Below are 23,472 nucleotides of genomic sequence, written 5' to 3' on the forward strand. Positions count from 1 at the left end.
CCCAAAGGTCAGAAGTTGTGATGATAAACAAGGAGAACCTAGCCCAAGATAGGGTTAAAGTATTGTGATTTTTAAAGCACACCTAGTACTTTCTAGGGGTATTATTTTTCTCGTTATATTCCTACAGAAGTATTTGGGAAATAAGGGAGTGGCTTTAGAAAAGGAAGCATTTGTTAGCAAAACTTAGCAAAAAAGGCAGCAGGAACACATTTAAATCAGCTAGGAAAGGAAAAAGCCAAAGGGCTGCACTGACTACACAAAATGAAGAAAATCCTATTGCAAGGAGGTAGAGGAAAGCAGGAAGGATATTTTTTGCTTTCCTTCCTCTTCATCTTCCAATCTATCTCTCTCAGACCCTGCTTTAACCTTCTTCTAGAAGAGGGGGAAGCCAAGCTTCCCATAACACTGTGAGCTCAGCTATACAAGCTGGAGACAAAAGAGGAAACCAAACACACAATAAGAACCTGTGGAATGGCAAAACAAGGATTCCTAGAAGCAATTATCACAAAGGCAAGGCTGGTTAGCACTCAAGGTACCGAGGTGAGGATTGGCCCTACATTCCTCGCAGGGGGAGACAGAGGTGTGCTTTTCTACTTCCCAGTGTGAGAGTTTCCTAAGCAAGCCAGGGATTTGCTCTGTTACTCTCAGTAGGCTGTGTTGCTTATTAATTCAGCTTGGATCAGGTTCTCATTTAGGTGATGTCCATCCTTAGGTGACAGGGAAACTGTCAGCTCTGTGTGCTCCTGTCATGCTGGAGGTCCAGCCCCAAAGCTGCCCTGCAGTGTCCCCTCTGCCAGACGTGCAGCCTTGGTCCTGCCACCATCTGTGTCTCTCTTGGGGACAAATCAGATGCAGCTGTGCCTCAAGCTTCACCCATCAGTGAGGATGGTGGGGATGAGCATGGGTACACTGCTCCCCAGGCTCTCTTCCTGAGCTTTCAGAGCTGATGGCAGGACACTGGTGGTGTGGACCACATCCCTGTGCCCAGCAGTGGAGCCTGAAGACCATCAGCTGAGAGATCTTTGATGCTGCTCTGTGTCCTTGAGAGAGTTGTGCCCATTTAGCCTTAAGGAAAAGCCTTGCAATGGTTGCCAGCTAACAAGTCATGAGGGATAGAAACACCCACTTAGAGGGCTTTCAGAATATGCAAGCATGTTATTAAAAACAAAACCAAATCCCAAACCAGCTAAATATCTGGAAAAAGAAATATAAAACATAACACTTTTTCCCTTAGCAGCCCAGTCCACCAGGAGTGGCTTGATGGGCATGAGGTGCACCTATCAATGCAACCAGCAGAGCCAGATAACAGCGAGGGACTGGCTTGAGGGTGGGAAGCAGGCTGTCCCTGTCACTTGTAATCTTCTCACATCCAGAGGCATTTTAAGGCCTTTCTAAACACGTTGATACTGCCTGAAAATCACTTAAAAAAACCCACCCTTTGTTTGTGTTAACAGGATGAGAAAGTGCAAGGCTTCCTGTTATGTGTGTGTGACAGCTACAGATAAGCAGAGACCTCTGGACAGGAAATCCGCCCAACTTCTGCAGTGTGATTTGCCCAAAGCTGAGGAGCTCTTTTTAGATCGAAGCACCAACAGAATGAGACGGGGCTGGCCAGAAAATGGGGGACACGCTGGAGAAGAGCTCTGAGGAGCCCGAGATCTCTTTGAACAATGAGTGCTCAACGAAAATGGGGGACCTGGTGGAAGTGTCAAGTGCTGAAAAGGTCAAGTTTGATGATACAGGTCTGTCTCTGGTGCTCCAGAATGGCCTAGAGAACCTTCGGCTCGAAAATTCCCTTACAGATGTCATCCTGTGCGTGGACAGCAGGGAATTCTCCTGTCACCGAGTGGTCCTTGCTGCAGCAAGCAATTATTTCAGGTAAGGTTTGTAACAAACAAAATCCATAAATTTATTTTGCTTCCCCACTTGAAGTGGGGAGTGCAAACTGGGCACTAAAATCTGCAGATTTGCAGTGAGCCTCTAATTCCATACATCTTTCAGCTTGTTTTTTTAAAGTTGGAGACTTAAATAAGGCAGGTGCCAAGTTGTGTATTTGCTGGAGTTCTGATACCAGCACTCAAAAAGTCTGCTGGAGGCGTGCAAGGGAAGACAGAATATTGGCAGACAAGTGCTTGGGGAAAGGGTGTTTAAACAAATATCTTTAGACACCTGTCTTGTCCCTTTGGGACCTGGGCAAAGAGGAATACTCATCAGAAGCAGACTATTTTTATTGAAATAGGAGTGGGTTTCTGGAACTTGCTAATTTTTCCAATTACCATTCTGGGGTAAAAAAATATATATTGCGTTAAATTGTTGAGGAGGAAAGAGAAGGAGCTTTCCATGTGGAAATCAGTTGCAATGGGAAATATCTCCTTGAAAGCAATTTTGTCATTTCAATGTATCCTTCTGATCTGCTTGATTTTTTCATTCTTTCAGTACAATAGATAGTCTGTCTGAGACTACTGGCCAACAAGAACAAATTTTAGACACACAGAGGAACTTGGTATCAGTTTTAGCACAGATTTTCCATTATCATTTAGACAACATTATTTAGACCATCACATTTGCATGGCTGGGATTTTTTTCTTTCTTTCTTTTACTGCTCAAGTGGTCAGATGACTGAACAGCTACAGAGGAAATACGAGAAAAAAGAACCTGTGACCACTTGTGACATGAGCAGAAAGCTAATTTTAATGGAGTCTGGTAGGCTTTTCTGGTAGTGCCTGGGAGAACAATCCTGCTTTTCTAATCTAGAATAGAGACTGTGTCTGTGAATATTTGGAGACAGGTATTATTTCCACAGAGAGACTATATTTATTGCATATGAGAAAATACACAGCTAAAAGCAGAGATGCCAGAATATTTCTTATCAGCTTTGTGTGCATAATGGACAGCAGATGAGCAAATTAAAATCAAAATTATCATAATGATACTTTGACAAAAAAACCTCCAATTTCACTATAAGTAAAGGTGCTGCAATCAGAAGACTTCCCAGTTAAAACCAGGCAAGATAATTTTATGACAACATTTTTTGTCCAGCTTTCTGCTGAGCTTTCCCTGAGCTACAGCCTGTCCCTTGGAAAGAGGGGGGGATGCCTGGCTGGAAGTCATCTTATCCCAAGGCAGCTGCAGATGTGTTTAGGGTCTGCTCCTCTGGGTGCTTCTGTTTGGCTTGGCTTCCCACAGAGTTGAGATTTATTACATCTCACTGTCAGTCTGTCTGCCAGTGCCTCTTGTCTGACTCTTTGGGTTAGTTTCAATCACATTTGGCACAGGATGGAAATCTCAAACCTGAAGTTCTTGTGAGCTTGATGGAAATCTGCAGCTAGGAGAGGAGAGATGCTGGACCTTGGTGTGCTGCAGGGTGTCCTGGCCAGGCTGCACACCCAGTGCCCAGAACATCCACACTGCCCTGCCCTGCTGGGCACAGCCAGCACAGAGCTGAGCTCCTGGGAGGGACCCTCAAGAGTGTGAGAGGAATAACGAGGGAGAATGGAGGGCTCAGGAAGAGGAAGCTGAGGTTACTGGGAGGAGGGAAAGGAGGACACAAGTCTGCAGGGAACTGAGCTTCACTGGTTCTGCTGCTCACAAGGAGGCTTCATTCATCTTGCCATAATTCACCAGAAGGTGCATGGCCCCAGAGAAAGAAGGGATTCTTAAATCACACTGTTCCTGTGAGTGTTTTTTATAATATTACAGGACCTCTAACAGCCATGCACAGGAGCAAAGCAAAGCAAAGGGACCCAGTGACTCATGGGCTTCATTCCCCTGCAAGTTACACAACCCCCTTCCTGAACGTTGGGTGCCACAGTGCAGGCAAGCCACAGCAGCTGACTGGAACACAGTTAAACAAAGCCAGCCACTCCTAGTCCTTCATCGCTGCTGGAGAGTAGATAGACTAATTCTTGTGATGTCCTGCACCTGCAGACATAAAAACACTAACTCTCCATCTACCTCTGTGATGGTAACAAAGCAGAGAAGAGAAATAGCAGCTGACTAAGGTGGAACAGTAGTTCTTTAATCCTGCACAGCCAGGAGTAGTGGGAAAATGGGGCTGTGAGATGTTGAAGCCATTTTCCAGAGCATCCTCGAGCTCCAGTATGGTTGTTTGAAGTCAGGTTCATAATTCCAAGCACAAGCATCCAGTGTGGGAGGGTGCTTAACAAGTGCTTCACAACTGCAATAAACCTTATTTTATTGAGATTTCTCTAATTTTAAATTAGAAAATATTTAGAATTTTTTTCTAAAATTACCCATTTTGGGTATCTAAATTTGGCACTGGGCCCTTACTTCAGATGTGCATGTCTTAGAGTACATGTTGGTTCAAAGGCACAGTTTAGAATTATACAGGGACAAGAACCAGGGAAACATACAATGGAATTAGTAGCCACATCTGAAGGATTTAGAGCCTCCTGAGGGTAAGTTCAGAAAGATTCAGAGGCAGCATTTTAATCGCTAGGAGAGAAGCTCAGCCTGATCATCCTGAGTGGTGTCAGGGTTCCCTCCCCCAGCAATAGGGTGGGAATGGGAACCACTCCATTTGAGCAGAAGGAAGGCCACAGGAATCAGCTCTCCTGTGCAGCACTGCCCAAGTCAGCCCTGCCACAATCTAGAGCAGAGGACTGGTGGGAGAGCACCGTGCTTTAGGTGTGTGATTTCTGCAGCTCACAGCCACGTTACATGAATCCACATCCTATGAAATTGGGAGTGGATGGCAGCTCTAAACCAATTACAAAGATTAGGAGACAGATAGGCCAAAGCACTTTGACCAGACCTCTGTGCAAGACCAGCAGCAGAATGCTGAGGCTGGTTTCTGAGCAGCCTTGCACGAGTATCTTGCACTGGGTATCTCTGACTGACCCCATCAAACACTCTGGTCTGTGGGACGGAACGGAGACTCTCGCCTCCCCAACAGGGATGGTTCTACACAAGTCTGCAGTCACCACCTTAAGAGATGAAAGGAAGAAGAGCAGACAACACCTGCACCCTCCATGGGCCTGTTTCTCATTCAGATGAAGCACCCAGCACCTGTCAATTCCGCACGACTGAAACTGCTGTCCTGTGCCAAGCTCCCTCTCTGTGCTGGAGCCCATTCCCAGGGAGAAGTGGGAACCGAGGGCTGCTGTTCTCAGATGGCCACCTGTCCACACATCCCCTCTCTTACATCACCTGACAGTGCCAGAGGGAGAGAGGCTAAATGAATCCCAGTCTCGTGGTCACCGAAGTTAAGGAGAATTTCTTTAAATGCCTTTGAAATATTCTGATTTCAGTAGTAGCAGAAGCTGGACCGTGAGGCAGGGCAGTGAAGCAAAAACCTCTAATTGAGCTGAGCTGAGTTGAAAGGAAAAATAAGAATTTGGGCTGAACAACTTTTCTGATAAGTAATTTCTCTGCCCAAATTTCCTGCTCAAAGTTAGGCCTCTCTATCCAGAGGCAGTTTTGCCCACTGAGTTAACTAAGACCTTGCTATAAAATTTCTGCTGAGGTAAAGAACAGGTAGTTCTTAGAGCAAGTAGCAGCTGGTATCTTCCATCCATTTGCCATTCATCGTGCCTAACTGCCTTGCAATAAAATCTGTTTACGTCTTGTAAGTACACGTCAGTAAGATGTGTCAATCAGACAGCTTAATTCAGACACTTTTTTTTCTTTTACAAGAAAAGCATGGCCTAAGACTTGGGACCTCTAGCCATTTCCCAGGTTGAATTGTCCTGTCAACATTGTATATGACTAATAAAGAAGCACTGGGAATGCAGGGTAAAGAGCGTTTCTAATTACACTTTAGATCTGCACGTGTTTTTCACCAATGCAGTAACAAGTGGACTCATGTAATTCTGATCTGTTGAGACAGATTCCAAATGATGTGACATCTCCCTCTCTGAATGCAGTGAACAAGAAGGGGCTGATCAAAATCCTAAGTAAAAGCAAAAAGCATTGGAAGAAATACTTAAATCTATGAATTGAAAATGCAGAGGAAGATGTGTGTTTGTCTTGCAGCTGCCACAATGCAAAATGGATTTAAATAGCCCACAGAGAATTTCTGATTTATACCCCACATGAAATATCTGCCTAATGTGAAAGGTATGTGTGGTGGTCGCCTTTCAAATGCAGGATTATCCACCAAAGAAGGGTTGCTATCTACATGTGGGAAATCACTACACTTTCTGCCTAACAGTAGCTCCAATTCATGCATGTTCAATTGCTTCTCTAGCCAAGAGGTAACAACTCTACAATCCCAAAATTTAGCAGAGGAAAAGTCAGACTGTTAATTAGAAGAAAATCCATAAACCATTCTCCCCTGTCCCACTGCTGGTATTAATGTGGTCAAAGATATGTTGGGAAGCTGAGAAGTGAGGCTGTCAGATGGGTGGATCTGGTCTGGCCCTGGGGTTCAGTGTCCTGCAGCTCGGAAGCAGAGCAGTGTTGAGCTGCCAGGGGTACCAAGTACCAGCAGGTGAGACACCACCACTGCTCCACAGCACCAGCACAAACACAGGGACTGCTCCCACTCAGGCAAGGTTCCTTTTGCTGCCATGGAGCCCTGGGTCTGCTGTAGAGAACAGCTCAGAGAAATCCATCATGTGCATATACCTTATAAAACTCATGAGTACGGAGGTAAAAAAAAAAAAATATATATATTTTTTTTTGTTTCTTTTCAACAGGAGTAATTGCATAAAATATGATGCAATCAGAGTGTTCTGTGTTGAAATCTAAATAGCCCAGTGTTTTCAAAATGCCTCATCCTGACTGGAATGCAGTAAAAGATAAATGTCTTTCTTTCCAGGGCCATGTTCTGCAATGATTTAAGAGAGAAATATGAGGAGAAGATCATACTAAAAGGAGTTGATGCAGAAACCATGAATATACTCTTGGACTACACCTATACCAGCAAGATGCTCATCACAAAGCAAAATGTACAGAAGGTCCTGGAAGCTGCCAGCCTCTTTCAGGTACAGACAACTCAAATAACCCAGTCTCACTGCTCTGGCAACACCATGCCTTACCCTGGTTAGCACACTGCAAACTTCTCTGATTTCATGGGTTCTGGAACCATTTTGCTCCATATTTACTTACATTAAGGTAAAAAAAGGCAGTGGCAGCCATGTACTGGAATTTTGCTCTGCTGAGTGCCATGCAAACAGCAGGAGAGCCAGGCTGTGCCTCCAAGAGCTGCTCCCATGTGTGCCTGCCTGGCAGTGCTCCCCAAAATTCAGGTCAGCCTGTGAAGGGTTAGTGGGCAGCAGCTGGCATGGCTGGTCAGAGCAGGAAGCTACCTTGCCTCTCCGTCTCCCCTGCCTTGAGATGGAGGCTTGCCAGCCAAAGTTAGCATCCTCCTTCGCAGAACTTGTGATGTGAAGGCTTTTAGTCATGACCTGGGACTTGTGGGAGGTCGGAGCTGGGCAGTGTTACTCAGCCTGTGGTCCACGAGGTATTCACGTGTCCTGTAAATTGGTGAGGTCTACCAAATTGCAGTGTCTGGTACCATACTGCAAATTGCTAACAAATTGTGACCAACATAACCTGCCAAGTGCCAATGTGTGTGTGTGTCCGGTCCTCTCATTAAGGAAGGCAAGAAACACCCAATTGTGTGATCATCGTGGTTCATGAGGGAATTCACATTCTTGAATCTTGCATGGAAATTTTGCTCTGGAGTTCTGGAACTCTGCTTTCTAGAACACAAGTCCTGTGAGGAGCGGCTGAGGGAGCTGGGGGTGCCTGGAGAAAGGAGGCTCAGGGGGAAGCCCTTATTGCTGTTCTCCCAGGTAAAAATTGACAGGACAAGAGGAAATTATCTCAACTTGTATCTAAACCTCAAGGGAGGTTTAGATTAGATGTTAGGAAAAAATTCACAAAGGTAAATTTAATATCACCTGATCCTGCAGTGCAGTAACACACTGATATTTTCAACACATCAACAATACAAACTGGTAGTGAATGAACCTTTGGTTCATTTGGTTCATTTTCAGGACACTTTTCTGTCTTGTTTTTGTTTTATTTTGAACCTTTTTTCCTTAGGATCATTCCTCAGCTTTTTGTGGGTTTTTTGTTTGTTTGTTTGTTTGTTTTCCTTCTGGAACTATCAAAAGTGTAAACTTATGTTTTTTAATGTATCTTCCCTATTTTTCATTAAAATCAAGATTAAGGCTGGTGCTTTAAGAAAACCATCAAACTCTGTTGGAATAATGATAAAATTGTGAGGGTACCATAAGTAAGAATAGTAAACTAGAAAAAAAAAAACAGATAAACCTAGAACACCAGGAATACTGAGCTAAAAACTGGTTGTCTTGGATACTATCAAGTTTTATCTGGCCTTAAAGCCTCACATTATAAATGTGAGAGTTTGGGCTGAAAATGTGTTTTCTGCAAAAAAGATTTAGTAACTACTAAATCTTTAATAATCTACTATATCAAGCTGACACAACTAGAGTTCTGCCAGCTTGTCCATGTTATTTATGCTGAAGAACAGAGTGCAAAGAATCAAATGTTTCATTTGGCTATATCAACAACTGAAAAGATTATTTCTGCAATTTATTGTAACATTTTTGCTCCGTAAATTCTTTTAAATTAGTGACATGTCAGAAATCCAAATTCCAAATAGAATCTTTGTATCTGACTAGCAAGAACTGGTGGCAGTGCCTCTTTTTAACCCTGCAGATTTGGCAAAGAACCAAAGAAGAAATACCTTGCACAGTTCTAAATATTGCAGTATAGATATTCCAATGTAAATTATCTACTTTTCTCTTGAAACTGTTTTTGAAAAGGTTTTATGTAATGAATGCCTTCTTTTACTCCCTTCTAATAAGTTTTGACCAAATGCAGTCAAAACTGACAGCAGGAAGAGGTGGAGGGCTATTTGGAGAGAGCAGGCATCCCTGCCACAGTGGGGGAAGCAGGTGAAGGCTTTGGAACAGGGAGCTGCTGAACAGCTAAGCCTCACCCTCAAGTGACCCAGACAAATTTTTTCCACCTAAAGCACGGTTGCAACATGAGTTCAGTAGTCATCTCCTCTGTCTGGGCTGGTGGCTGCCCAGCCACTGCACTTGCAAGGTTGGTGCCCACCCTGGATCCCGCCCAGCAGCCTCTGCCACCCACACTGCCTGCAGAGCTGCTCATCCTTTCACCCCTGGAAGGGTCAAGATCCCAGCTCCTTCCCAGACCCATGGCAGGGAGCCCTGCTTGCCTCACCAGAACTCAGCACCAACCTCCTAACCCGTCTACACTGCTCCTACCCCTCCAGCAACCTCGGTATTACCCATTCCCTCAGCAGGGTTTGGGTGAGGGACCACATCAGCTGCAGCGGTGGAAGCAAAGAAATGGTGAGAGAGAAGCAGGCTTCTGCCCAGAGGGGAAAGAAATTGTATTGTCACCAAAAGCTGTGATGCCCACTGCCATGGAAATACCAAAGGCTGTGATGCCCACTGCCATGGAAATGCTACGTGCAGTGGAAGATGGCCCGAGCTGCCCCCTCTATGCAGAGCAGGGCTGCTCTGCCCTCAGGGCACAGCTGAAGCACCACCAGCCTGATGGCCCAACTGACCTCCAAAGCACCCCTCATCCCCATGTTAACCCAGTTCACATGAACAGGACACTCTACGGAAATACAGAAATATGGTTCCAATACCTGACAGCCATCCTGAGGCCACTGAGCAGGGAGAGCCGGGCTGGCAGCTGCAGGCCATGCCTGACAAGAGGGCACCATTTGCTAACAAGGGCCTCAGGGCAGCTCCCGGTGGGAGAAGGGCTCAAAGGCTCAGGAAGCCTCCACCCCCATGGAGAGCGACCCTCGAAATGGGGCCATGCTCCTCGGCCCTGCAATGGGGTTGTGTGCCTGGGCTGGAGAACAGCCCTGTGATGGGGCCGTGCCCCTCAGCCCTGCAATGGGGCTGTGCCCCTCATCCCTGCAATGGGGCCATGCCCCTCAGCCCTGTGATGGGGCCATGTCCCTCAGCCCTGTGATGGGGCCATGTCCCTCAGCCCTGCAATGGGGCCGTGCCCCTCAGCCCTGCAATGGGGCCATGTCCCTCAGCCCTGCAATGGGGCCGTGTCCCTTGGCTGGCTCCAGCCCGGGCTCCCTCGGGCGCAGGTGTCATGGCTGAGCTGGGCCGAGCTGTCCCTGAGCCACAGCAGAGCCGGTGACCAAGGGCCACCAGCTGCAGGGTGCAGGAGCTGGCCATGAATTGTGCTGCATACACAGAGGGATTATTAATGAGAGACCTTTCAGTCCCCATTCCCTTCCCTTCCTGGGGGCTCTAGCTGGTGGCAGGGCTGCTGGCACTGCTTACACTCGACCATCGAATCAAAGCTGGGACTTACATGAGAATAAATTTGACTATTCAGAGTGAGGGCCAACTGGAGGCCAAGTAAACATATGGGATGTCTCTAGCAAGTGAGAACTTGGATGCAAATGGGTATTAGGAGAAGGACTAACTTACTGAAGAAACTGTTCTTAGGGAACAGGACTTTTAAAGCGCCTGGCATTAGGAGGGGCACTCACAGTGGACAAGCAGAAAATTCAGAGCTCTGCCAGAATAATCAGAGCAGATAAAGCAGAGGCTCAGGGGTGTCTTCCTTCTGATGCTTTCTTGAGTCACCCACCTGCTCTCCTGGGACTGACTGACGTATGCTGAGCAACTTTTGGGGGATATTTGAGGGGAATTTACTGTCGAAATGAAGGCAGTGGTGGGGAGATGGTGCTGCGCAGAGATGAGGAGCAGAACCAGGGAAAGTCCTGCCTTGATTCTCTCCCAAGCAGCCCAAGCTCTCTGGTGAAGCCCTCAGAGGGGCTGTTTCTCACAACCACACCTCACAGTTCTGTGTTTGCCTGGCCACAAACAGCCACCCAGCCAGGAGTGGGGCCTGCTGGCCGTGAGACCAATGTGCACAGCCTGGGAGAAAACCTCTGCTGTCACCTCGTCAGTATCGCTCTGAACAAACCATGTATAAATAATTAGAGAACTCTAGAGGTTTGCTGCAGGCTGGTGAGAACCTTGTTTTGGGGTCTATTCCCAGCCTCATAGATGACTCAATGAATGACCTTGGCAAATCCTAGGTTTGTTTTTTTTTCTGTCTCATTACTGACAACTTTGAATGCTTATCCTTAATAAGCTTAATAAGGCTGATGCTTAACCTGCCTCAGGTCTGAATCCTACCTGGTGGCAAAGTCCTTTCAGATCCTCCAGGAAATGCCCTGATGAATTCAAAGTGCTTGCCTTGTGCTAGCCCTGAGAGCAGGCAAGGTGGATGTGGCAGGTGCCGAGGAGGGGTCACTGAGCTGTGCCGCGGTGCCACCGCGGGCCACTGACATTATTTTTATCACAATGGCAGCAACACATTCTGAGACCTCACATAGCCTCGTTCATCAGTTAGTTGCATTTCTCTAAACTTTTGACCACATCTAAATGTAAAACAGGAACCAGGCAGTCTGTACACAGCGTCTGAGATCGCTCAGCTCTGATAAACAGTCTAAATATGTCAACACGACACCGACAAGTCTGGAAGATTCTACCCTAATTACTGAAACAAATCTACATACTACAGTGTTTAAAAATGTTTCGCTTCCTCTTTGCCCCTCAATTACTGTTGTGCAGCTTTCCCCAGTGAGAAAACATGAGTTAAAATGGTTTGCTTGCTGACACTGAATGGAAAAACAACCAAAAAAGCACAGATGGAAATGCACAATATTAGCTCTGAGCTATCTTTTTTGCACTGTTCAGTGGCAATATTTGTACCTGAAATCACAGAGGTGACGGGAAATCCATTAGGATGAAGCACTGTAATTGATCAGTTCTACCCAAAACTGGTTCTCGATTCCTCAATAATCATCAGCCATCCAGCTCAGATCATGGTGTTTAGAAATACCCCATGGATACCTGCCCAGAATATGTGCATTTGGGACCCTCATGTGGGGTTATTTTGCCAAGGAAATTTAAGGGAGTAGTTGTGATGCCTTATTGAATGCAAACACAGCCAGTTCTCTGATTAAGGAGACTGTGTGTAAAATGCATATCAATATTTTTTTCAGCCAGTGGTGATGACAAAGGTCACTAGACCCTCTGAAGGCCTCCCCCACAACCAGAAAGCCCTGTCTGTCAGGAAGCTCAAAAGAATTGCTGATGGCCAATCTCTTCCTGCCACCCACCCCAGTCTAGGACTGCTGCCCATTCCTTCTGCCCCAAACCTCACAGACCTCAGTGCTCAATTCCCAAAAGGCCTCAGATACTTCTGGAGTTTGGATGGTGGGAGCATAAATGCAGACAGTGGAGCCACCTTCACTCTAAAACCAGACTCTGTTCTAGCTGGTCTGAGCTGACATGCAAGATGAAGCAGGGGAAGCAAATCGGATGCCTGGGGTCCTTATCTGTGCTTTGCAACTTTGTGATTGCCAGTGCTTTGAGATCTCCTGGAGGAAAAGGGAATAGTAGGAAACCCTTCCATGAAACAAATAAAATTCATGACTGTCACAGGTCTTCTGCATCCTGCAAGAGGGGAGAGGAACAATTGGATGCACAGGGAATAAAAACAGTGGGAGGAAGAAATCCTCATTTTAGACTGCAGATCTAGGGAGATACCTGTGCTCAGATCATCTAAATCTTGTCTCCCCCAGCTCTTTGCTATATTGGGCATGGCTGGTTGCTCCATAGCTCTCCTGAGATACAGTCACACAGTAACCCTTCTGTGCTTTTTCTGCCCCCAGTTCCTGCGCATGGTAGACGCTTGTGCCAGCTTTCTCACCGAAGCACTCCAGCCGGAGAACTGCGTTGGCATCCTGAGGCTGGCTGATGCCCACTCCCTGCACAGCCTCAAACAACAGGTGCAGAACTACATTATCCAGAACTTCACCCAGGTCCTGAACTATGAGGAGTTCCTGGAGCTGCCGGCAGACATCCTGTGCAGCACGCTGAAGAGTGATGACCTGTGTGTCACCGAAGAGTCGCAGGTGTTCGAAACAGTGATGAACTGGGTCCGTTACAAGGAGTCAGAAAGGTTTTCTCTCCTGCCCTACGTGCTGGAGAATGTCCGGCTGCCCCTCTTGGACCCCTGGTATTTTGTAGAGACTGTTGAAGCCGATCAACTCATTAGACAGTGCCCAGATGTCTTTCCTTTGCTCCAAGAAGCAAGAATGTACCATCTGTCAGGCAACGAGGTGAGTAAAACAGGAAGGTATTGGCCACTCTTTGTAAATGTCTCATGCTTCAGCTCAAAAATTGATTTGGAAGAAGCAGTGCCATTGGAAGAAAAAAGGTAATCACGCTGAATTTTCACTAACTAGTGCTACTGAAAATTCAAAATGGGAGTCAGAATTTATCCTGCTGTCTTAGAGAGTTCAGAAACTTTTGGAGGGTTGTTTTAAAACAAAGTGCACATCTTCCTGCTTATGAACATCTGAGCTTGACCCTTCATACACACCTTTGCTAAATGAAGACCCCCAGGTAGCCTCCCTAGTAAAAAGGCAAATGGTGTTAGCCCTGATACCTCACCCTCTCAGCTGTTACTTCAAGCCTAAGAAAAGAGGAATAATTTTCCTACCAAACTGTGCCACAATCTGTAATGACTCTTTCAAATGTGAATATGTAACATCTTCCCCTGTTACTAATGGGGGAAAATGTTTCATAAAGGAAATAGTCTTCCTCCTGTGAAGAAGACGGTGTCTTTCCAGAGGAGAGGACTGCCCATCTGCTGTTTGCAGAGGTCCCTGCACTCAAAGAGACAGATTAATCCTGACATGCAGTCGAGTCCTGTCCTGCCTGCTCGGTGCAGGCTGTGGTGGATCTCTGGCTCATCCATTGCCTGTCCCCTTTGGAAAGTTAGGTACCAGTCACATCTCCTTGGCCAAAATATGGGGGAGAGGGGAGAGCAACCAAGAGGTCAGATTTCACAACAGAAGCAAAGTAGGTGAGTGTGTGAGGAAACATGTCTCTGCTCAGTCAGAGTCAGGAGGGCAGGAGGGCATTGTGGACCCATCCCTCACAGTGGATGTGTCACCTGTGTCACCGAGGGGGGACACACCAGGTGCTCCCCATGCCGGTGACTGCGTAAGACAGTGCTCAGTGACCTGGGGCAGTGCTGGCCAAGCTCCCTGAGGAAGCCTGTCCCACTGAGCAGTGCTGTCAGGTGCATGCAGAACAGAGGAAGGGAGTGTTGCCCTGGGCTGAACATGCATTACACTCACCTTCAAAGGGGCTGCCGCAGCAGGCAGCGCTGCCAGCTGCCCTCCCCGGGGCTGACGCCTGCCAGTGCTGGCAGACAGGTTAAAACAGAGTCCTGGAAGCTGCCAGGTTCTGGGATTCATGTTCTATAAAAATGTGCCTAATAATTTTCCAGACATAGTCAAAATGCAAGATTCTTGTTTGTATAGATAATATTTTTTAATACGGATAAATTATACCGATTTATAGAAATGTGCTAAAAGAAGAACAAGAAGTAAAACTTTAAGCAAGTTGCCTCCTGACACAGTATTTAATCTGTGAGTCTTGTTTGCAAGCATTTCCTCCAGGCAGAGCACAAGTTTCCAAGCACCCCTCACATTCTTTGCTCCTGGTGAACATCTACCTGGCAAGTGTCCTTTCCCAGTGTCCCTGAAACAAAGATCTGGTTAATAAACTGAGCCAACAAGCAGTAAATCAGAGCTAAGCACATTTCAGAGCCTGGTGCTGGCTTTAAGTAAATCTTCTAATTTTGGCTTGAAATAAGAGCTTATACACAAAGAAACAAATAAAAATAACCCCTCCACAGCTGAGAATTGTTATTATACTGACACTAACATATCTCTTCAGGACAAACAATGAGAGCACTTATTTTCTGCTAGCACTGACTGCAGTCTTGCTCTCTCCAAGCTCCCCAAGGCATACACAAACCTTGGGGTCCTCCTACCTTGCCCTCACTCTGTCAGCCCAAATAAAACCTGTCCTTTTCTGCCAACTGGTGTGCACCCAGCCTTGGCACTACTGCTCACCTACATAGCTCCTGGTCCCATCCTGGTAATTCCTAAAAGGACCTGAAAGGATCCTAGAAGGTAGGCAAAAACAACTAAGTCCAGAGTTGGAAAAATCCTGCTGAAAGAAGGATACAGCAACCTCTACTGAATGCTCCTAGGATGCTTTTCAGGCTTTCAACTTAGAAAGCATTGGCTAATTGGTTCAGTTGATGTAAGCCTGCTGTGATTTGAAAAACAGTTAATCAAAAAAAAGGTCACCTGGCCTTTCTGTAATTGTAGGTGGAAGTGCCCTGTGTACTGACTCTGTCTCACATGCATTTAGATCATTACAGAAAGGACCAAGCCCAGGATGCACGAGTTCCAGTCTGAGGTGTTTATGATCATAGGGGGCTGTACAAAAGATGAGAAGTTTGTAGCAGAAGTGACTTGCCTGGATCCTTTGAGGCGAAGCCGTCTGGAAGTAGCGAAATTACCAACCACAGAGCAGGAGCCGGAGAATGAGAATAGAAAATGGGTGGAGTTTGCATGCATTACTCTAAAAAATGAAGTCTACATATCGGGTAAGGAAGACTGATTGGGAGTGCAAGAGGGGAGAAAAGGGTTCTCATTATTATTTCCAGCTTTTATCAAGACTGTGCTTGAGGCAGCTTTGGAAAAATTGAGCACTACAGGTATTTTAATGTTTGGCTTTGGACACTGGAGAGAGCACTGGATGTGTAAGGACACTGCCTAGCTCTGATTTGAGCACAGGGTTCCTTTTTAAACAATATTAATCTTTATGCATGGGTAATTGTGTGCAGCACCCTAAACAGTGACTGAGGTCGCAGAAGGGTTCTTGGGAACACTTTACCAAACATGAAATGACAAATTACTTCAGCATCCTCTCATGACAAATCCATTTGAAGCTCCACATGCATAAGCAAAATCCTGCCAGAATTTGAGCCATTCTGCATAAGCCACTCAAGGACCTGCAGGGAACTGTCACAGATGTTTGGCTGCCCCCTGAAAGCTGCCATCACAGGAGTTCTAGAACTGCCCACCCACAGTTATTAACTTGGCAGTATAAACTGTCAAATCCAGGAGAAATCCCATGGTCCAGACACCCAGTGTGGGTCTGAATAACTCACGTGCTGATCATCATCCCAAGAGCTTCAGGAGGTGTATCTAACTTCCCATACAAATACAGCTGAGCTCCACACAGGGGTTTGATCCCAGAACTACAGAGATTTTACTCTGACAAGCATAATGTTCAAATCAAGCTTGTTAGCCAGTTTGACAGCTGCTTTTGATGGCCTGTCAAGAACCAAGTTTGATGATCTGTTCTGCTTCTAGAGGAAAAGTGACAGCAAGCTGTGGCAATACAGACCCTGATACAGGTCTGAAGAGCAGGGACTTCATAGGTAGAATACTTCCTTTCTGCAAATCTGACCACCAAATTCTGTACTCCATTAAAACAGAAGAGTAGAAAGGGGGAGAGTAGGCCAAAATGTGAATGCTTTGTGTAAGTGTGAATAGTGGTCTACTGCCTTTATTCAAATATCTTCCATTGCATTCTTTCCTTTGGGAATCCGCATATTTTTGAGTCTTCAATCCAATTTAACATTTATTAAAGCTTTAACCTGGGATAAGAATGAGATTACTCTTCCCATAAGTACAAATAAAGAAGGTTTTTCCTTTCAGTCCACCACAGAGAGTTTCTGGCATTAGTCCCTTTGCTAAAAGGTAGCTGTAGAGAGGAGCCTAAGTCAAACATTTCAACTAGGGAATATTCCTTCACACCCTTGAGCTGAGAGGTCTTTTCTCCATTTGCCTTCAATTTGTTACTCTTCCCTCTTTTTCAAGGCTTTTTGCGTTCTTTCATTCCTGACATCTTTTCCAATGTCTCTTCTTCACTTTTATTTTATGTTCTATCTAGGCTGCCTCCAGGCCAGGCTAATACATTCCCTGCTGTGGTGAGTCTAAGCTGGCTTTCCCTTTGCTTCTGTTCTCACAGCTTCTCTTTCTTCCCTCTCTACTTACTTTCATATCTCTGAGTCCCTCTCTCCATTCCCTCTCTGCCTTTAACCTTTTTGCCCTTTGCTCACAAATAAAAGGCTGAGCAGACCAAAGCCATTAGCATGTTTTTCTCAGCTAAACCAATTATCAGTGTCTCAGTCCTGATTAACAGCTGCTTCCTCCTGCATGTCCTTCTACTTTTATTTTCTTACTTTAGCTCCTGTAATTTGCTTCTTCTCTAACTTGACTTTCTTTTTTCCTAACTTGATCTCCCCTTCCATGTACTCATTTCTCTCCATATCTTGGTACAGTTTGGAGTCTTCCCTTCTCCTTTAGCATCTGAAAAATAGGAAAGCCCTTTGCACAGGATTATGACTACAGTTAGATCATGATTTCCCCAAAACACTTTAAATGCTTTGACTGGATGGCCTGAAACACTACATTTGTAGTATAACTAAAAATGACATGAATTTACCATTCTGATGCTTTTACTAATTTAGGTACAATTTATCTTCAAATTAGAAAGAATTGTTGTCCAGAGGAAAAACAGAAACAAAATAAATCTCCAATTGCCTCAAAAGTCTCTCCCTGTCTCCTGATGAGCAGCAAATTCATCCACTGGTCCAGCTCAAGCTTCTGCATGAGTTTCAGCCTGTGGAGGAAAGCACAAGCTCAATGTCAAAGGGAAATTTCAAGGGAGAGTGAGGGGAACACCTGCAGTCTCTCAGCCCCATTGTAGCCATGAATGCTGCATTCAGGCCCTTTGGCCACTTCAGCTATTTGAGTGCAAATAAAATTCAACACATACATGTGAAAAATACTGGGACAAAAGCATTACAAACGACTCTTTCTAGCATGCTAATTATCTCCCATTCAATCTGCTATTTGGCCCAGAGATAGGCCCCATCAGTTTGCAGTGATCTGTCTGCAGTACAGAATACCAATGAAGGCAGACACTTTCTCATTGGAATATGAATTCTCTTTTCAGTATATTCACCAGTGAAGCAAATGTTTAATCGGGTTGCTGGAGTAAGCTACTCAGTCTGTAAATGTGGTGTCAGGCTTAACTAGATCCCTTTGTACTGCAGTTACACCAGAAACTGTAGGCAAACAACAGCTCCTGTTTAAAACACTGCTCTCTGCTTTAGCACAAGGAAAGATCCACTTGCAGGGCAGCTCTAGAATGAGTTTACAGGGTCCAGTTTTGATCTTCAAGCTATAAATATGAAGCATACTCAAGTCTGTCGAGAAAGAGACCAGAAGGAGAGGCACAAAAATGAGATCCCAGCCATATGGTCCCAGGGTTGAATGGTAAAACTTCCAAGTCCTGCAGGACTATTGTTGGTAAGGAATTCAGTCAGGTCTTTTGCTTTATGATGCAAACCACAGGACTGGCTGGATCTGCCCTGCCCAACCTGGCAGTTCTCCAGTGCAGGCCTGTCTTCAAGGAATTTAGCACTATCAACTGCAGCATCCTCTACTATCTTACTTAAATCATATTTGTTTATTTGTCCCTTTGCAGCAGTTCTGCAAAGCCCTGGTGTTGCACAAACATCTCCTGCATGTCACCCTGTCATGTGGTTGGTCGTGCACTCAGTATTGAAATGAAAGTGGTTGTGGTCTGGTCAAGTGAGGAGCAGTGATTTATCTTCACCGAATATTTGGCTGTAGAAATTGTTCCATTTCCTTCACTATTAAAGAAACTAAATGCAGAAATTTTCTTCAGTTGTAACAGGACCAGTTAACAATCAGTAATAACGATTTACTTTCCATTGTGAGAGAACACACTTAAATTTAAACATATTGGAGTTTTTAAGTAAACACAAGCTGTGCTATCATATTTACATGTCGTGTACACTACAGGTGGCAAAGAAACAAAGCACGATGTCTGGAAATACAACGCCTCCATCAACAAATGGATACAAATTGAGTATCTCAATATTGGGCGCTGGAGACATAAAATGGCAGTGCTGGGAGGCAAAGTGTTTGTCATTGGGGGGTTTGATGGCATGCAGAGAATCAACAGCATGGAAGCGTATGATCCCTTTCATAACTGCTGGTCAGAGGTAAGAGGCTGCATCATGTAACATTTTAATCATTTGGAACATTTTAATCAGAAAATCTTAAGGGTTGGATTCATAAAAATGATCTTGTATAATTCTTTTAACTATTTCTGATCTTTAAAAACCCTAAATGTTTATTTCTTCAATAGAAATGAATATCCTTTAGAAGGCAAAAATCCCTGTACTGCCAGTCACTCGTTTCCTGTGAGACATCTAATGCCTTTCTTTTTTTTTAGTTGGCTTTTAAAACTATTAGTCCATAAATCAAGGAGTAAGAAAATAGTATACATGAGCCAGAGCACAGGCTGAAAACTACTGCTCTGAGACATTTTTTATATATATATAAAATGTGTCTGTCAAGCTGTGCATATATATGATATAGGTTATAAATTTAAGTTGAAAGTACAGGTTTGAAAGTAAACAGGATAAACCCCCACGTCCCCCCAGTTCTGCTCACTGTACCTCAAGCGATGAGAGGAGAGCATTAGGCAACCAATTAATCCATGACAGTAATGAGATTAGGCATCATAACAGCAGACACAACCCTTTGTCTCTATTATACAAAGCAACGTGGATGGCTCTAACAATCACAGCTGCAAGTAGAAATATTAGTATGAACAAATTTCTTGTGCTTTTTTGCAATGTATTTAAGTATGCAAAGGAGATTTTTGGCATTTCTGAAATTTCCTAGCTTTTGAATTACTGATAAAGTAAATTTAATTCCAGCATTTGAACAGAGCATATTTTTAATAAGGGTTTTTCTCACTCTTAGGAAAAAGCTGAAACATACTTCTCCCTTATCCTTAGAAACATCATCTCCTGAACCCTGCTTAAAAAGGGATGTCTGATTTAAAATTCCACAGGCTCTCTCCCCACAGGCATCAGTCTGACTGCTTCACATGGTTACTAATGATTCTTTTTGGTCCCCAGGCTGCTCCCCTGATGGTCAACGTGAGCTCCTTTGCAGCAGCCAGCTACAAGAAGAGGCTGTACGTGATTGGGGGGGGTCCCAATGGGAAGCTGGCCACGGACAAGACTCAGTGCTACGACCCTGCCACCAACACGTGGAGCCTGAGGGCTGCCATGCCCGTGGAGGCCAAGTGCATCAACGCTGCCAGCTTCAGGGACCACATCTACGTGGTGGGTAAGTGAAGCTCTCCTTGTCTGCACCCAGCAGGGCTTGTTCCTGTGCTTCTGGGTTAGTTTTACCCCCACGCTCCTTGCAGTGTAATCAGATGGCTCTTCACGTTGAGCTCAGTGAGGGATGGGAATCCAGCACAAGGTCACCAAGTCAAAGTCCCTGTTAGCATGGTAGCCACCTTGGAAAGCTGGAGCTAGCCCAGGGACAGCTTAAAGCCATCCAAATATGTGTTCATAATGGCAAGGGTATAATCTCATGGCTACATCATGTCCCCTCTCCTCTCCAGGGGCATTACACAGCCCACTGCATGCAGGATTTATGCAGGGATTAGAGTACTAGGAGCAGGTCAGAGGAGCAGAGCCACTGAGACCCAAAGACCCAGAGCTCTTCATTAGATTGTACTTGAGGTCAATTCAATCACCAGAACTGGAAGAAAAAGTGGAAGAACAAGAGTTTGATGGTGGTGAACTGAACTAGAGGGGGAGGAGGGAGCCTGCACACATCCCCAGATGGTACTGGGAAAATCAAAATAAAAGAACACTTATTTCCAAAACAGTAGTTCTGTAAAGTTTCCCCTCCCTCTCTCAGCCTTGGTGCAGGGAATTTCCTGCTTGCAATATAATCAATATGGAGCTAAGAGCTGGCATGGAACTGGAATATTCACCAAATAATTAATGGTGCTCTGGAGGGAGATTTATAATCTGCATGTGTGCACACATACACACCCACACACCCCTTTTGTGTACACAAATACCTCATGCTTGTCCTCAGCACTGGAGCTGACCTCTCCCTGTTTGCACAGGATGACAGAGAGGGAGAGCACATGACTTATGGACTAGCTGATATAACTCCTGATAAAATAGCCATGATACTCCAGTCACATTCATTCAGCATCTTTCAGCCAGCAACATCCACGACTAAATCTCTTGTTTATCTATCTGAGAAAAAAACCCTACTCCAACAGGATAGAAATCAGCCCCATCTGAAGTTTAAAAGATAAAAGAGCATTTGGTTACTGCATCCAAAGCAATTAAATTCCCAGACTGATGAATTACCAACTGCCAGGTGAATCACTACAACTAACACTGTCTGTTTTCAGTCTGTTCCAATTAAGTCACCTCTGAATGACTTGATCACCCTTCAGGTACTGCACTCCTATTGTCAAACTCAGCATCTATTATAAGTACCACAGAAAAATGCTCACTTTGCCAGCAGGGAGGATCCCAGGCATTGTTGCATCTCATCAGTAAAACCATGGCTTCAAGGTTTCCCCCACCCTATCCAGAAGGACTGGGCCAGACTCTTTTCAGTGGTGGCCAGGGACAGGACAAGGAACAATGACTGTAACTACAACATCACAAGTTCCACCTCAGCCTGAGGAAGGACTTCTTTATGTTCAGGGTGACAGAGCACTGAACAGCTGCCCAGTGAGGTCGTGGAGTCTCCTTTCCAAATCCTCCCGGATGCATTCCAGTGTAACCTGCTCCAGGTGACCCTGCCTTGGCAGAGGGGTTGGACTGGATAATCTCCAGAGGTCTCTTCCAACCCTAACAATTCTGTGATTCCCAACAGCTACTACAGAAGACACATTCAGTGCCTGCAAATTTCAGAACAGAACCAATTAGTGGTTGGTAATCTAGGGAGGGAATATATTTTCATAGCCCTTCTTGAGAATTGAGGTATTGACCATTTTTTCAAGAGAAGAGGACACTGCAAGACTGAAAAGGTGCACTAAAAGTTTAATTAATAACTTCAGTTTTGGGAAATACAGAGAAACTGAAGGTCACTCTGTTTAACAAACCCATAGAAAAATTATTGATTCAGTTTGACAAACTCTAAACAAGGAGGGGTTTTTGAAAGCAGCCAGCTCCAGGAAGAAGGAGGTTTGATGGACAATGAAGTTAGAGGAGTGAGTGGAAAAATCCTGTAGCCATTTCTAACAGTGATAATTTACAAAGATCATGGTTTCCCTCCATGATTTAAGCTCTTTTAAACAAAATTGTATTTTTCTGAAGATGTGTCCTTAGCTGGAGCAGCAGGTATGAGAAAGATCTGTTTCTAGGTGCACTGTGATCACACTGCAGGATAACAGCAGCTTGTTCTGGCCCTAAATTCCACAGCCTTATGAACAATAAGTGGTCTTCTGCAGATTAGACTTTAAAAACAAGAAAGTTTTGTGACCTGTGACCTTGTTTTTTCTTGGCTTTGGGGCAGAAATGGTTCTTATGACTGTCAGGAACAGAGTGTTGTCGAAGTGGATGGTTTAATTAAAATCCCTTCCAGGAATGGCCAGTGCAAACCAATATCCATTTCCTTCCCAGGTGGGGCAATGAAAGCTCTCTACTCCTACAGCCCCCAGGAGGACACATGGTGCCTGGTGACTCAGTTTACCCACGAGAGAGCCAGCTGTGGGATTTCTCCTTGCAACAACAAGCTGTTTATCACGGGCGGCCGAGATGAAAAGAACGAAGTCATTGCAACAGTCCTCTGCTGGGACCCTGAAACTCAGAAGCTGACAGAAGAGTGTGTCCTGCCTCGAGGGGTGTCTCACCACGGCAGTGTTACCCTCAGGAAGTCTTACACACCCATCCGTAAGGTTGTGCCCGGGGCGGTTTCTGTCTGACCGCAGAGGAGCCGGGTGCCTCCCTGGCACAGACTGCAGTGAGGATGGGTTGTAGCTTCAGGGAGCAAGGATGGAAACATCACCACAGGTCCTCCTGGGGTATCTGTAAATATGCTCAGTCCTTGTGTTTCCTCTGTACATGATATCCTTAAATTATCTTAATTCCTTCCCTCCACAGAAAAACAAAGGGAGCAGTGGTAGTTTACTCCTGCCAACACGCAATACCTCAAATCAGGCTAAGAAATGTAGGTGGGAAATTTACTTCCCAGCTATATCTACCCTGGAATGTGCTTGAACTGGCTCAGTCTGGTCCCAGAGTTTGTTTAACTATTTATTGTGTTAAGTTGGATTTGCAATACCTACTATTGAGAAAAGAGAAGTTGCTTTCGGAATTAAATATTTGTAACTTTGGTGGAACATAACATTGCGTCTTCCAAAGCTGTGCTTTCCCCCCTCAGTGTTTGGCACATTAGATTAAGTTTGAACTAGCTTGTTTGTTTGTTTGAAGATACTTTTGTCAGTTTTTCAGTTCTGCATGACCAAAAAAAAAAATAAAAAAATCCATCTCAGTTTGCAAACCTTGCTGTCATTCCCGAGACTGCACAGGCTGCAAATGTAAATGAACGCTAATTTGTTTCCACTGAACATTCACTGTGGCTGTTTACTAAATAAAACAGATCAAAACGTAGTTTACTAAATAAACCAGACCAAAACGTAG

General features: G+C 45.0%; 1 protein-coding gene across 1 annotated transcript; it reads left to right on the forward strand.

Annotated features, from left to right (window-relative positions):
* Positions 1-1,523: 1,523 nt before the first annotated feature.
* Positions 1,524-23,472, forward strand: KLHL6 (kelch like family member 6). The gene is made up of 7 exons (XM_058844293.1): positions 1,524-1,878; positions 6,782-6,947; positions 12,692-13,141; positions 15,255-15,492; positions 18,791-18,993; positions 19,921-20,134; positions 22,453-23,472. Exons 1-7 carry the CDS (start codon positions 1,619-1,621, stop codon positions 22,752-22,754), a joined length of 1,833 nt encoding a protein of 610 aa, XP_058700276.1. The 5' UTR covers positions 1,524-1,618; the 3' UTR covers positions 22,755-23,472.

This window comes from Poecile atricapillus, chromosome 8 (assembly GCF_030490865.1).
Source record: "Poecile atricapillus isolate bPoeAtr1 chromosome 8, bPoeAtr1.hap1, whole genome shotgun sequence".
Lineage (NCBI taxonomy): Eukaryota > Metazoa > Chordata > Aves > Passeriformes > Paridae > Poecile > Poecile atricapillus.

Bases quoted from the DNA above. Each gene is read 5' to 3' on its own strand.
- KLHL6 (XM_058844293.1), top strand. From the start codon at position 1,619: ATGGGGGACACGCTGGAGAAGAGCTCTGAGGAGCCCGAGATCTCTTTG. The intron at 13,142-15,254 runs GTGAGTAAAACA...ACATGCATTTAG, and splicing joins ACCATCTGTCAGGCAACGAG to ATCATTACAGAAAGGACCAA. The intron at 20,135-22,452 runs GTAAGTGAAGCT...TTTCCTTCCCAG, and splicing joins GGACCACATCTACGTGGTGG to GTGGGGCAATGAAAGCTCTC.